This window comes from Sitophilus oryzae, unplaced genomic scaffold (assembly GCF_002938485.1).
Source record: "Sitophilus oryzae breed Bouriz unplaced genomic scaffold, Soryzae_2.0 scaffold_41_pilon_pilon, whole genome shotgun sequence".
NCBI lineage: Eukaryota > Metazoa > Arthropoda > Insecta > Coleoptera > Curculionidae > Sitophilus > Sitophilus oryzae.
In genome coordinates, this window is record NW_022146996.1 from 6,277,584 (window position 1) to 6,293,880 (window position 16,297).

The following is a 16,297-nucleotide window of genomic DNA, read 5'->3' on the forward strand; positions in this document are numbered from 1 at the left end:
CTCAGTCTTAGTAAGGTGCAAAGACTTTCTTGTCTGAGCATAACAGGGGCAATGAAATCAACGCCCACTGCATCAATGGAGGCGCTTCTGGACCTTCCGCCTCTTCACATAGTGATCCAGGCGGAGGCAAGAATGGGACTCTATCGACAACAAAGTGTCTTGTCTCCGGGAAATAGGACAGAAACTGGACACTTAAAGATGGGAGATTCTATCGGAGGATCTCTACTCCAAATGAGATCGGACCAAATGACCCCTCTTTATCACTACCACAAACCATTCGAGGTGAACAAAATGGATCCAGGAATGTGGACAGATATAACATTCCTTCAGGATGGACTAACCTGGTATACAGACGGGTCAAAGACCGCTGAAGGAACAGGAGCTGGAGTATGTGGGGAAAGACCAAGGGCAAGCTTATCCTTTTCCTTGGGTAAGCACTCAACCGTATTCCAGGCAGAAATCTTCGCCATTCTACAATGTGCAAGAGAAAACAATAGAAGAGCTTATTAGGTAAGCTCATCAATATATGCTCAGACAGTCAGGCGGCACTTGGGGCGCTTGTGAACCCAAAGGTATCGTCGAGACTCGTCTGGGAATGCCTGGGTGAACTGGGAGCTCTGGCACGAAGGAACAGAATTAAATTATTCTGGGTGCCGGGCCACAGCGGCATCCAAGGCAACGAAAAAACCGATGAGCTAGCTAGGCAGGGATCATCGGCATCCTATCTTGGTCCAGAGCCAATACTGGGAATACCCAAATGTATGGCCCGTAGTGCACTAAAACTCTGGATCAAGGAAAAGCACAATGTCCACTGGAGAAACAGACAGGGGCACAGGCACAGCAAGGCTTTTATCCAAGGACCTAGCTCTAAAACCGCAAAAGAACTGCTAATGCTTAGCAGGAATAAAGTGCGGATTACAACAGGCCTCTTGACAGGACACATGGCTGTCAAGTGTTATATGAACAAGCTCAACCTGTATCAAGGAAGTCTTTGCTGCAGACTCTGCGATAAAGATCCTGAAACAGCGGAGCACATAATACGTCATTGCCAGGCACTGGATCGTAAGCGACACTCTTTATCTGGGAAAGCTAGGCTAGAACCGGAGGAACTATGCTCCCATCCTATCAAGGACCTGCATAAGCTAGTGCAAGGCACAGGGATAGGAGAATGGGTGCAGATATAGAAGGGGAACAAACACAATAGGCCTCACAGGTCGCAGTGTTTCCGGCAGAGGACGGCCCCTTGTTATGAAAAAAAAACATGGTTAGCAAAACGGGCGCCAATGTGAAAGTAAAATACTAAATGTGCCATACTAATAGGGATTGTTTACAATAATTTTTTTTATTGTTAACAGTATTTAGAAAAAAAATGTTTATTGAGTAGAATTTTTTTTAGAATTAGTCGGGGGCTAAACGTACTATAGGTAAATAGCATAAACACTGACATATAAATAACTTTTAGGTAAAAAAAGTCAATCACATAGTTCGTTTTTTGAAGTTCTTTTGTAAATAAAAAGTATTTTTAATTGAAATACATTTATTTTGCATTGATGTATAAAACAAGCATAGAAATCCTATTATTAACTATACTATATTTAAACATATATTTACAGTTTACCAAAATAAAATCACAATATTTTAAGTGTTATTACAATAATTCTAATGAGACGAAAAATTAAAATTAAATGGAAAATGATTTTATAACAACACTTTTAAATATAAATCAAAAATAACACTAAACCATATGATACTATAAACACATAAATATTCATTATAATATTCTTGAGGCACCTTTATCTAATAAAAATATATTTAATGATTTTATGCAACAGAGAGACAACTATAATTTATTCATGAAATGGTTGACATAAAATATTGACAAGAAATTATTATATAGAATTATATCTAGAACAAGATTTTGTCCATATTTTAAAAACCTTGACAAGTTCCTAAATTTGGTACGTTTTATAGAAATTTTAATTTCAAGAAGAATAAACCCCCCCTCCTTTGTAATACATTAAATTCTAGTTCAAATGTAATATTTACAAACATATTAATAGAGACAATTTTTCAGTCAAGCATAATTTACAATAAATAAAAGCATGTTTTACCAGAAAAACAGTAAATACAATACTGATATGGAATTTTGCAAATATAGAGTAACATAAATCTACCAACAACAATATCTACTGACAAACAAAACATCAACAAACACAAGAATCTATCAGTATAAATAAACGATTCGAAATATAAGTTGACTATGATTTATCTAATTTTAGTGCCAGATACTGTTTATGGAGTCTCTGTTTGCAGAATTCGTAAAAGTCTATTTCTTTGGTGAAGTTCCTCCTTACAATTTCTTTCACTTCTTCACTTACAGGCGGCTTGAAGTTATTCTTGTTGATAGGGTTGTATCTACTTATTTCATCTTTAAAAAAATAGAATAAGTGAGTATATATATAAATGGATTTTAAAGTTTAATTCAATTTGTTCAATATAATATAGTTTGCCGATATCGATGTTTTTTTAAGGAATGTGTAACTCAGTTATTTCACTTTTTAGCTAATTGTTAAATTAAAAATGAAAATCCTCATCTTTCTATACGAAGAAAAAGAAAATGTTATTTTGGCGAAGCTTTGAAACATCCTTGAAATGGTTTAACAAAGTAAGGAATTTAAAAACCGCTTAATCATATCAAGGTGAATATTTTTGATATTTTGCCTTCTAATTCATCTCAATAGCTGTATTTTTATTACATTTTTATTAAAGATATTTGTTTATGAAAAGTTTAAGTTCAGAAGTTGATCTCTATTTTTTTAAATAAAAACAACAATAGTGAATACAACTTCTGGGCTTACAACCATATCTGCTAGGGTAACTGTCAACACAAACTATAATAATATGACTTTTCAATGACAGTTACCTTAGAAAAACAATAAACACTATTTCATAGGTGTGTTGACTTGGACCAAAAACAAAAGCATATTTCTGATGCTAATAAATTGTTATTAATCGTTACTGTCTTCTTCAAAAGCGAATATCTCTAATAAAAATAAAGCTAAGAAAACGTTTAGTTTTTAAAATAAAGCTATCGAGATGAGTCAAAAAACAAAATAATCGAGAAAATATGCACTTTCGGCAATAGAGAAAATATGTACCAACTGAACAAATTAGGAAAAAAATTTAGTGTTTGAAAATTGATATATTTTACACAATAGACTTTGTGCCTTGGATATTGAGGGGGCGTTTGACAATATACCTCACAAGGTGGTCAAACGATCTCTTGAAACAAGAGGGGTGAACAGTACGATAATCCGCTGGTTTTGGGAAATGCTCTTAACACGAACAGCAGAGGCTGAGATAGGTACCAAAACTGTGGTTATTAAAACAACGCAGGGAACTCCACAAGGTGGAGCTTGGTAGTGGATGGTGAGTGGATGAACTACTGGAAGAATTAACTCTAGAGGGAATACACTGCATAGGGTACGCAGATGACATAGTCATCATTGCACGGGGGAAACATGAGGCACCCTGTGTGATATTATCCAAAGAGGATTCCGCATCGTTGAGAGATGGTGCAGGACTGTCGGGCTGAGTATTAACTCAGATAAAACCACAGTAGTGCCATTCACCAAAGCAGAGAGTTTGAAAACTTGAAAGAATCCATCTAGATGGAAGGAAATACTGCCATCACAGGATGTGAAATATCTGGGAATAGCCCTGGATAGTAAACTTCTCTGGAACAGGCATATTAAGAACATTACCAGCAAAGCCACAAAGGCTCTCATGATATGCAGAGACTGGCAGAATGGGTGGGGCTGCGCCTAACATTTGCGCTGGATGTATACAATGATAGTAGGACCATGAGTTACTTATGGAGCGAGTTGTTCGGTATACAAAACTAGAGCAGCAGTACAGCAAGACAAACCCTGTGCAAAGTACAGAGACTGGCATGTATCTGCATCACAGGTACCATGAGAACATGTCCAACAGCAGCAATGGGGGTCATTCTAGACCTAACACCACTGCATATTGTCGTCGGTAGTTATGCCAATGCGACAATGATTAGAATGGTCATTGACGGAAACAGTGGTGGGAGGGAATTTTCCAGGTCAGGGCAGGAGCACCCTCAAAGAAAATTCCCTTCTCAACTCCCAGTGGATGACATACCAGAATCTACAACTTGAGAAACACCTCACTGGAGTATTGAGTAATAAAAGGATTGGAAGAAAGAAACGCTTACTCAGCATATGAAAGACCATGCCATCACGTGGTATACTGATGCCAAAACCAAAGCAGGGACAGGGATAGGATTATTTGGGCCGAAAACTGAATACTCGGAACAAATGGGCACCTACACCAGCATCCTTCAGGCCACGAAGATATTTACGCTATCGAAATATGCTTACAATTTATCTTGGATAGGAACCATCGAAAACAGGAAATTGCCATCTATCCGATAGTCAAGCAGCACTTAACGCGATCAACTCAGGTAACCATCAGTTCGAAGTTGGTCAAAGGAATGCCTAGGAAGCTCAACAAATTAGGCAAAGAAAATAAAGTCCCTCTACTCACAGGTGCCTGCTCACCAGGGATAGAGGCAATGAAAAAGCAAATGGTCCAGCTAGGAAAGGAGCAAACACTCCCCAACTGGACAAGAACCGTTCTGTTTTCAAACGGGAACCAACTGAAAGCGGAACTGAAGAATCTGGAGACTCCATCCGTAGCTTGGAATGGAATTGTCCTCCAACGGTCTAAGACACTCGAAAAGGTTCCTTAGAACTTATGACCGAGAAAAATCCAAGGTTTCCTTGATTTAAGTAAAACAACAATCTTCGGATTGTCACGGGGTTTCTAACAGGACACTGTCTCATAACGAACACCTCAGTGGCTGAAGAGCGAGAACAGCGGCGAATGCAGTTTTGTGGGAAAATGGGGAAACACCAGAACACTTATCACTGAGTGCGCCGAGACGACGACCATTCGTGCCATGAACCTTGGCACGTCTGATGTCGAGGATGGAGAGCTAGCCTCTATGGAGGCAATCTCAGATACTGGCTTTTCTTAAAGCCCTGAGACTGTATGATGAGTTATAACTCGTTATAGCACAAGAAAGGGAACACACAATAAGATCTATAAGGTCGCGGTGGTGCTCCTCTCAAACATTCTACATTCTACATGAACAATTAAAAACAGGTTTCCCAAATAAAAATTAGACCAAAAACTACTTTTTCGTTATTTACAATCAACTTTATTTAAAATATAAATTTACCGCCAAAGTCAAATTTTGTCTAAATCAATAATTATAAAAATACAGTAAGATTATCTCCGGCATACCCTATGAAATATCCTCAAAAGAAAAATTCCACTTCTCCAACTCCCAGTAGATGACGCCTGATAGATGGACAACTTTCAGAAACACCTCAATGTAGTATTGAGCAATAAAAGAGTTGGAAAGAGAAGCGTTTACTCAACGGTTAAAGAGATATACCATAACACTGAGTATACTGAATGCTTTAAAGGCAAAGCAAGAGGGCTAGGAGTATTTTGGCCAAAAACTAAATGCTCAGACCAATGGACAGCATCTACCTCCCTAGGCAGAAATCTACATATCGAAAATGCATTACCACAACTTTTCTTTAATAGGAACTATCGGAAACAATAAATAGACATCTTATCCGATATTCAAGCAGCCCTAAGAACGATTAGTAAGTATCGAGCGATCAATAGCCATTAATTCAGAGTTGTTCAAAAAATGCCTAGAGAGGCTGAACAAATTAGGCAAACATAATAATGTCCTTCTACTCTGGATGCCGACCCACCTCCTTAAGTATTTTTGTTGATTAAATCAGAATAACATGCAAAGCTAGTCAGCAGTATTTATTGAATTTAATGCAATGGTTCGTCCTTCAACAGTTTCTTCTATATTAAACAAAAGTATTGGAAGTTGTCAGAAGAATCGTAAGATTTTGCCCATTTCAAAATGACATCTTTTCTATGTGAGCCCAACTATACTGGAATATAGAGTAACATATTAAGCAAATAGAAGGTACTGAAAAATCAAACGATAAAGCTAAGAGAGAAAGAGCAGGTTCCACTCCACTAACTGGATCAGAACCATTCTGCTTCCCAAGCAGAAAATAACTTAAAGCGAAACTCAAGAACCTTGAATAGTTTAATGTATAATGTATCCGTAACCTGGAACGAACAACGGTCTCTTTAAAGAAGTTCCCAGTTGAAGAAGTTTCAGACTTACGATAAGAAAAAATAAAAAAATCTTGATTCAAGTAAGAACAATCTTCAGAATTTCACGGGATTTTTAGCAGGACACTGTCTACTCAATCAACACCTCAGTAGATTGAAGCTAGGTGGCGGTGATTAACTTCCCTCCTCCCATACAATCTATACATCTACATCTACATCTTTGTTCACTCGCATGATAATATAAAAGAAAATATTGAATGTTTGAAAGAAAACAACTTACTCCAATATACATCTGACGCTCCCTCAAAAAATCGAGGAATATAATTTTCCAAGACAGTTAATGTAGTGTTCATCTCTTTAAAAACACCAACGACTGTATAGTTTTCTTCTGGCTCTTTGGCATCTTTCCAAAGCCCCTTCAGTGTTGAAAGGTAGACAGTCCATGTGATGTCCACAGAAGAACATGGATTGTCTTCTGTGGTCGCCTATGCCTTCTCTGATTTCGCCTCGGATGTAACGACATTCTCTGTCTCCAGATAACACACAGTGTTCAAAATCCTAAAAAACAAGATAATAAATAGAAAATAACGCTTTTATTGTACAAAAGCCAAAATAAGCCTTCATCGACAAAGCATTTACAAATAATAAGAGATCTAACCAATCAATGTCATACAATTCAAAAAATAGGTCATTAAAATTACAAATAATAGAACATACATGGACATAGCAGAACACAAAAAGTTATAATCATTTTAGAGTTATTATAAAATATTAAATATTGAATTTTTAACAAAAATAAAAAAAAAAAAAACATTTAAAATTCAAAATTGTTCAAGATTAAACATCAACACAAAAGTCGTTTACTGCATATAGGGCTCTCTCCAGTAGAGTATGATTTCCAGAGCTTTGTGAAATTCAGGAAAGAATGAAAGCGACTTAATATCCAAAGGCAGATGATTGTATTATACATTTTTGACGCTGCACAGTATTGAACCTTTAGCTAGTTCTGAGCTCGGGGTTGGCTGAGATCGTGCTCCGCATTCCTAAGTGGATAGTTGTGAGGTGGTCTTTTGGGAATAGCAGATATGTTTTTGCGGATTAAGCAAACGGGTTCAAAATGAATAAAGAAGGAAGAGTCAATTATTTTAGAAATTTTTAAAGGAAATTCTGGCGGTGAGTTCTACTGTTCAGTCCCAATAAATATCAGACTGCTCTTTTGAAGTTTGAAAAGATGATCAAATTTTGTCGCGCAGCAGTTACCCCAGAATGGAAGGGGCATAAATGAAGATTACGACTCAAAAAGGCATAATAGACTATTCTAGGGTTGATAAAGTTAAGTTCCTTAGAAACCTAGCGCAAAACAGGCAGCACTTAGTTTCTTTGATAAAGTTTCGATGTCCAAGTCCCATTTTAACGAGTTGTCTATAGTAAGTCCTAAGAATTTCACAGAGTCCACGACGCCAATAGTGGTGTTATTAAGTACAAAAGGTTTTTTTTTTTATTTATTTACTTAAACAAAACTTTTAAAAGTAAAAGTAGTAAACTTAGTTTTTGATAGGTTGAGGAATAGGAGATTAGAATTGCATCAAGATTTAATGGTGTAGTAAGTCACTGGATATAGTATTCTATAGTGCCGTAACATCTGGACCACTCCAAGTGAAACTAGTATCGTCCGCCAAGAGGCAGATTTTACCGTTAATGTTTAGATTTGCAATGTAGTTTCTTACAGAAACAAGGAAGGAATAAAACAGAAACAAAAATAGGGGCCTAATTGCCACTGAACCCTGGGGGACACCACATTCCTATAGGCTTACAAAGAGACATAGACGTAGGTTTTAATCTTCACAAAGGTTTCACTTGGCCTCAAGCAAAATGTCGTTATTCAATATAAAAATCTAATTTAGGAGGAACTATCTATGATATATTCGGCGATGTAATGCACCTTATCTAAGCATTGTTAAAGTTTAAGGCTATCATATTTGATATAACACTATAGTGTCCAGATAAAATGAGTAGAAGTTGAATATGTCCGGGCCAAGTATTTGCAAACTTTTATCAAAGGAAATTATAGGATTATCTTTGCTTCTGTGTAACTATTACCAAGAAAATATACGCTCACTTTGTATCAATATGAAGGTGTGTGGTTAGAGTGTTAGATAACTAAAATTATCATTTTGTGCTTAATCTATTCATATTTCTAGAACATACACGTCCAATACAAATCTTCTTTTTTATAATGAAATAGAATATTACTATCAATTAAATACTTTGCATGAAACCACTTAAGTAAGAATTATTTATGAAACGTCGCGTCGAGAAGATGAAACTGTTACTATTTACTTCCTAAATATCTTTACAGATCTCAAAATCATCATTTATGATTTGAAGAAATCATATAAATGGAAAGTGAGAGGCAAGGTGTGAGTTGCATCACGATCTTCAATATAAGACGAAATTAACCACCCCGAATTATTAGTAAAAGTAAAGTAAAACCATGAAAGAAATAGTTTAAGAGTTGTAGAACGTCCGCGTGATTTTTTACGAACAATTAATGATGTTACAGAAGAGAAATTTAACTATCAAGCAGTAGTAATATTCGTTTATTTAATATTAGGCAATTGTGGTTTATAGTCTAAGTTTATAACTGTTCGAATAGGTAATGATTTGACGGCTTGCAATCTTCTTGATGGATTATAACAGGGTGGTCGGAACTGCATTCCGGAACTTCAGCCAGCACATTCAACTGAATAAAAATAGAAAAAGTCCATTATATAAATATATATATCCCTAAATTGCTTAATTTCGGAGATACAGGTCAATAGAAATTTCATTTTTAATTCGATTTTTTCAAATAATCTCTGAAATAAGGTCAATATTAGGATGAGTGGTGGTGGTCCAAGTTTTTGACATACTTGAAATTTGATTTTGATGTCAATACTTGGCTCCCTATTTGTAGGGGGCGCCACCTACATAATGTTTTAACTATTTTGAAGAGTAATAACTTTTCGTCCATTACCTGTATAAAACTACTGAGTGAAAAAATATACATTTACTTAATTTTTACGTAAAAATGTCTTTTTAGTAGAAATCGCTACGAGCAACCGTTCTCAAGATATTTACAATACATGTGTTATTATTGACAAAAATAAACACGTTAGGTAGATTAGTTATTTGACTGAAATAATAAATTAAGGAAATTTCTATTTTTTTAAATTAATCATAAATTTTTTTCTGCGAAAAATGATGATAAAACAGTTTCTGAACTTTTGACACAAATTATGTCAAATTTATGAGATCAGTCTAATAACTATTTAGTCATCATATGTTTAATTCAAGTCAATGATGACAAGTATTGATAATTCGATTCCATCTCGGAGACCATTACTCTGTTCACAATCTCCTTGTGAGAACCATTACTCGTAACAAATTTTACCAAGAGACCTTTCTACGTTAAAAACGCCGTAAATGTATATTTTTTTTTTTTTTACTCGGTTTATTTCCAAAAAAAAAAAAATTATTACTCTTCAAACTAGTTAAAAATATGTAGGGGTCATTGTGACATCAAATCAAATTTCTTATGTCAGAAAAATCCCAGACACCAATTTTTCATCAAATATTAACGTCACTTCAGAAATTGTTTGGAAATAGTCGAAATAAAAATGAAACTTCTACGCCTGTCTCCAGAACTAATCATTTTAGGACATATATTTACTTCTAAACATTTTACTTATTTTTATCTACCAAAATAATGCAGGAGTTTCCAGATACAGTTCGGACCACTCTGTATATTGATTATAATAGAGCATCAGATCTTTTATTTTTAAAATTAAATGGCTAATTTATGCAGGTATTGTTGACATGGTATGCACAAACTTTATCAAAATTAAAGTAAAGTAAAAAAAAAAAAAATGTTTATTTATATTTTGTGAAATTTTTTTTTTTTTTTTATTTAGATTAGTATTATTTTAGCTCTTCTGCATACTGATCACGGTATTATCATATAAAATGCCAAGAAATGTTATTTCCTACTTTAACAGAAGCCGAATAGTAAGTTTGTAACAACAAGGTCTATCACAAAACAAAGTAGCAGAAATTGTAGGAGTTAATTAAGTCAGACTTCAAGACTTAATAAAATGTTTCGCGGAACCAATGATGTTAAGGACCAACCAGAAAGAGTTCGAAAAAAGCTTATTGCAGCACAAGATCGTCAGCTATCAATAATTCCTAGGAGGAGCCCATTAACGTACAACCCGGCTTGAGGGAGTTATTATATTAAGACAAACTGTATCACGTCGAACTATCGTCACCACTAGTATTTTGGCGAAGATCGAACAGCGAACAGATTAACTAACCTAACCTAACAGACCAGACGTACCTTTGCTTCCATGAAAACCCTCTTCTCCAACCGAGATCTAAGCCTCGAACTGCGCATACGTCTATTGCTACCTCTTTCCTGTATTTCTGTACGGCTCTGAGACTTGGACTCAATCAGACATTGAAAAACTGCATTAACGCTTTTGAGATGTTCTTGTATCGATAGAGTGACAAATGAGGAGGTGCTCAAGCGGATGGGCAAAGATAAAGAAATCCTATGTGAGTGAAGCAAAGGAAGTTACAGTAAGTCGGTCACATCATGAGGGGTGAACGATACGAGGTGCTCAGACTGGCCATTGAAGGCAAAATTGAGGACAGGAGATCAGTGGGAGAAGGCAAAACTCTTGGCTTAAGGATCTGCGTCGTTTGTTCGGAAGAACATCGACTGAAATTTTTAGAGGTGCGGTTTCACGCACTATCATAGCCAGTTGGATCGCTAAGCTCCGAGGGGAGACGGCGACCTAAGAAGAAGAAGTATCATGTCGATTAAATTCTGTTAATTTACATTGTCGGAGACCTTTGCGAGCACAGTAAAAACGTACACGGTTACAATGGGCACAGGAAAAGGTCGAACAAAATCAAAACAGAGGAAAATCTCATGTTTTCAAGATGGAAACGCGAATAGGCCTAGTAGCGGATTCCCGACGAATCCTTGTCTAGAGGGCTCCAGAACAACAAGCTAGATTAGCTACAGCTCAGCCCTGCGTCCCATTTCAAGGGGGTAGTGTAATAATTTGGGTTGGAGTAATTAATTATAGGTGCTTGAATACCATTAGTTGTTATTGACGGAACAATGATAGGTCGAGTCTTCTGCCTTTTTTCTGTAATTGTCTGTCGAAATCCTCCCTGAATCGTCGTGCAGACTATATTTACCCAATATTATGCTAATAATAATAAAAATAAAAACAACGATGTTTGGGCTTTTAAGCATAACAGAACTGGCAGAGACTTATGGTGTGGCAGCGGTATGGTTGGGGTGTTGTCGCGATCTGGTGTTTTAACGGATACTGAGGTGGCAAAAAATAGAACAAGATCTGGCATAAGCTGTTTGGTACTTGCATTAGTGTACTTAAATAATATGTAAAGAAGACAGTATTGGGTGCATCCCTCCTTAGAAATTTCGTTCCAGGCTGCATCTTGAGGAAATTTCTGTTGTTCCATCGACGTTTAAACGAACCTCTGTGCTAATATTTGTATCTAAAGCTGGCGGCATGAACTCACTCTAAAGTATCTAAAAACTTAATATTGACTTAATGTAATCTAACTGACACACCACTGACAATGACAAATAATTTATTTCTGGAGGTATTGTGTGTAGGTGTTGTTCAGGTATATTTAGTATTTAGTCATTTACACAAAGAAATAGCCATTAAACAATATAAAAAATGCTTCATAACAAATCTAGACATATGTACCTTTCATTTTAAAAAAATCACATCCATTCTATTAAACTAGATATAGTGGAGCCATTTTCTAACAGTTCTTTTAGTTCTAATTTGTTTTCTCTAGATGACTTATCTCCTTTTGAAAAAAATAAAGCTTTTAAAGTATTAGAATTATTTAAGCAGATTGATAGTGACAAAAAATTGGGCCGCACAAATAAAATTAAGTTAACTTTAGATACAGGAGATAATCAACCTTTTAAGAAGAAACCATTCTTACTTTCTCCGTACATGCAGGACATTTTAAATAAAGAATTAGATTCTATGCTTGAGTTAGGTGTAGTCGAAGAATCTAATAGTCCTTGGTCTTCTCCTACCTTATTAGTTAAAAAATCTAATGGAGAGTATAGATTTTGTTTTGATGGACGATTTCTGAACGCTATTACTAAACATGACAGTTTTCCTTTACCGCACGTAGATCGTATTCTATGTAACTTACGTAATGCTAAATTTATCTCATCTATTGATCTTCGTAAAGCATTTTGGCAGATTCCTCTAGACGAGGCATCTAAAGAAAACTGCTTTCTCTATTATTGGTCGTGGTCATTATCAGTTTAATGTCGTACCTTTCGGTTTGTGTAATGCCGCTCAGACTCAGCAACGTCTTGTAGACTTCATATTTGGTCCTAAATATGAACCTCGTATTTTTTCTTACCTTGATGATATTTTGATTTGCTCTCCTACTTTTGAACATCATATAGAACTTTTAAAAACAGTACAAAAATTGCTTAAGGAAGCTGGATTAACTATTAATCTTGAAAAATGTAATTTCTTTAAAACCACATTAAAATATTTAGGTTTTATAGTGGGTAATAACTCTTTAGCTACCGATCCTGCAAAAGTTGAATCGATGACGAATTATCCTCGTCCTCAGACTTCTACTGAAGTCAAGAGATTTATCGGTATGTGTTCTTGGTATAGACGTTTTATTAAAGATTTTTCTTCTCTTGTTAATCCACTTAATGCTCTCCTTAAAGGTAAAAAGAAAAAAGCAAACAATATGGAATGACGATGCTGAGGCTGCTTTTCTGGCTATAAAACAAAAACTTGTTAGTGCTCCAGTCTTATCTCAACCAGATTTCTCTCAAAAGTTTTTTGTTCAATCTGATGCTTCTGATGTCGGAATCGGTGGTATGCTTACACAATTTATAGATGGTGAAGAGAGGGTGATTGCTTATGCAAGCCGTTCACTTTCTAAAGCAGAAAGAAATTATTCGGTAACTGAACGCGAGTGTTTGGCAGTTATATCCTGCATAGAAAAGTTTAGACCTTGGATTGAGGGTACTCCTTTCATAGTCATTACCGATCATTATAGTCTGCTTTGGCTCAATAACTTAAAAACTCCTTCCGGTAAGCTCACTGATGGTTACTTAGGCTGGTGTCAGCATACTTTGATTGCAATATAGAAAAGTTCTATGCATTTAGTTCCAGATGCGTTAAGTCGTATTCCTTATTCTTCTCCCGATATCAATCTACCTGAGGCTAAATTATCTTTATTATCTACAGATAACAGTTCTCTTGATCCATGGTACATTTCATTACGTGATAAAATTCAGAACGAGCCGGATAAATATCCACAATGGCGCGTAAAACGAAAGTATATAAATTCATTTCATCAAATAGTCTATTTTTTAACAAAAGAGAATGGAAAATTTTAGTGCCTAAATGTCAACGTAACAAAGTTATTGATTCTTGTCATATACCTCCAACTAGTGCACATTTTGGTTTCCGTAAAACTTTGTATCGAGTACAAGAAACGTATTATTGGCCAAATATGAGATCAGATATCGAAATTTATTAGAAAATGTTTAGTTTGCGGTGCGCAAAAATGTTCAAATTTGCCTAAAATCGGTACCATGGGTAAAGAAAAAATTGTTGATTACCTGGTCAGATTCTTTCTTTAGATTTTGTCGGTCCGTTTCCGCGTTCTAAAAAAGGTAATAAATGGTTGCTAGTAGCAGCTGATTGGTTTTCTAAATACACTTACATATTTCCTTTGAAGCATTCTAAATCAAATAATATTGTAGATACTATTGAAAACAACATATTTCTGATATTTGGTGTTCCTCAAATATTAATAACTGATAACGCTCCAAATTTTGCTAGTAATAATCTTAAAGGTCTTTGTGAAAGATATAAAGTTAAACAGTGGTTTACTCCCTATTATTCACCACAATGTAATTTTGTCGAAAGGAATAATAAAACCATAACTACTGCTATCAGATGTTATATTGATAAACATGAAGATTGGGATTTACACATACCTCAGATTAGACAAGCTATTAATACTGCAGTTCATGAAGTGACAGGTTTTCCGCCAACTTATTTGATGTTCGGTAGACATGTTCCTATATCTGGCGAATATTACGATTTTAGTATTAACGACCAATCTGTAGAAATATTGCCTGGTGATAGAAATACTTATGCTGAGAATTTGACAGAGTTTAGAAAGTTATTCGTTGAGATACGTAACAAGTTGCATTCTGCATATGAAAGAAATTTAAAATCTTACAATCTCCGGAAACGGGATGTTTCTTTCAATGTAGGTGATAAAGTGTGGCGTGTTAATAAGGTTTTATCTAATGCCGCCGACAAGTTTGCAGCTAAGCTCAGTCCTAAAGTATATTCTGTCTATAGTTTGCAAAAAGCTCTCTCATTTAGTTTACGAGTTGAAAAATACAGATGGTTCTAAAGCCGGAAAATGGCATGTCAAAGACTTATTATCTTATCACGATCTTGACGATTCGTCAGATGAACAAGATTAATATTTTCATTTTCTTATCTCAATTTGTCTTTCCTTAAGCTTTACCTATATTTTAATTACCTAAATTTCTAATTCTCTCTTTAGCATGTTTTTGTTACACTTAATTGACTGTTTTATACTTACCTTACCTTCGAAAAAATTTACATCTTACTTCTAGCAAAATATCTCTAGGATATTTACATTTTATCTGTAACTTTTATCTTTACTATCTGTATTATGAGTTATCTGTATTTTACTTCTAGTGTTGCTAAAAGAGTGAATTCTCTTTTCCATTTGAAAAGTTTTTTAATTATCTGAAAGTAAAATTTATCTTATCTTTTTCTTTTTATTTTTTGTATCTTACCTTATAAAGAAATTTTCTTTATTATTTTGTTGATTTGACTCCTACAAAGTGTGGTTAGTTATTCAGTAACAAGCGATTTAAGCTGTTATATTATTTTATCTTACCTTTAACTTACCTTTTCACTTGAAAGTACAGTGATTATCTTACCTTTAGTATTTTTATCTTACCTTTACCTTACCTTACTTATTTTTTATCTTACCTTACCTTAGACTATTTCAAACTGAGCTTAGTGGTGTGAATTTGTAAGTATTATTGCAGATGTGACTATTGAATGGCATACACGTTGAATAATGGAGTTTATAGTTGTTATAGGATTTCTTGTCACCAGAGCAATATTTTTGTTTTACGAGCATATTTCATTAAGTTAGTTGATTTAGATCTAGCTATCTTACCTTGTTTTTTTTATACCTTCGTTTGAGTGTTTTATGGGTGGTAATACTCATTATATAACGTACCTAGACGTTTTGTTTTTCTTGTGAATTAGGCCGGATGACGATGGTGTCAGTAGCTTCCGGACTTGTAGCCACAAACTGCTAGCGCGGAAGGATTCGTATTGGGAGGTGTTTATTTGGCTACAGACATTTCGATGTACTGAGGAATAGTTGGGTGACACTACTGTGCGCAATCTCAGTTCCCTAGTGGGCAAGTCCGAGGGTACTGCTGACAACTTGGCCATACGAGTACCTACTAAGTTTAATTGATTTCCTAGTGCCATTTCTATGGTTTTCAGTTTGGTGGAAACTATATTTCACTTCCTCTTGATTGTGGAACATTTGGGTTACCTTCTTCCTTCTTTTTTGGTTTTTGTTTTCCACCTTGGACATAGCATTTTTGGTTTGGGTTGCGGAATTGTGTTCGGGGAAGTGCCTGCCCTTGTGGAAGATCTACTCGAGGTTAGTAATCGAGTGGACTTTCTACAGATGAATGTCGCGCAGTACTAGCTTGGATTTCACTTATCATCTCCAGAGTAGATTTATCTAAATTACTCCGAAATCCAGACCGCTTAGATCTTTGACATTGGTTGGTTTTCTTCGAGTGCTCTTCGGTTTATCCTTGCTGGGGAAGTGTTCTGTCCAAGTATCTTTTGTTTGTGTTCGTATTTTGTCGAAACATTTTTGTTTCTATGGCATACCAAAGCGGTAATTTGTTTTTACATAAGTTTTCACTATT

The 16,297-nt window shown here is 35.3% G+C and overlaps 1 protein-coding gene across 1 annotated transcript in view; it reads right to left on the bottom strand.

Annotated features, from left to right (window-relative positions):
* Positions 1-1,548: 1,548 nt before the first annotated feature.
* The window catches only part of LOC115885722 (heparan sulfate 2-O-sulfotransferase pipe-like), a 106,558-nt gene continuing 91,809 nt past the window's right edge, over positions 1,549-16,297 (bottom strand). Inside the window, 3 exon segments of the mRNA XM_030904711.1 lie at positions 1,549-2,428; positions 6,485-6,594; positions 6,596-6,762. Coding sequence (XP_030760571.1) covers positions 2,259-2,428; positions 6,485-6,594; positions 6,596-6,762 — 447 coding nt within the window. The 3' untranslated portion in view covers positions 1,549-2,258.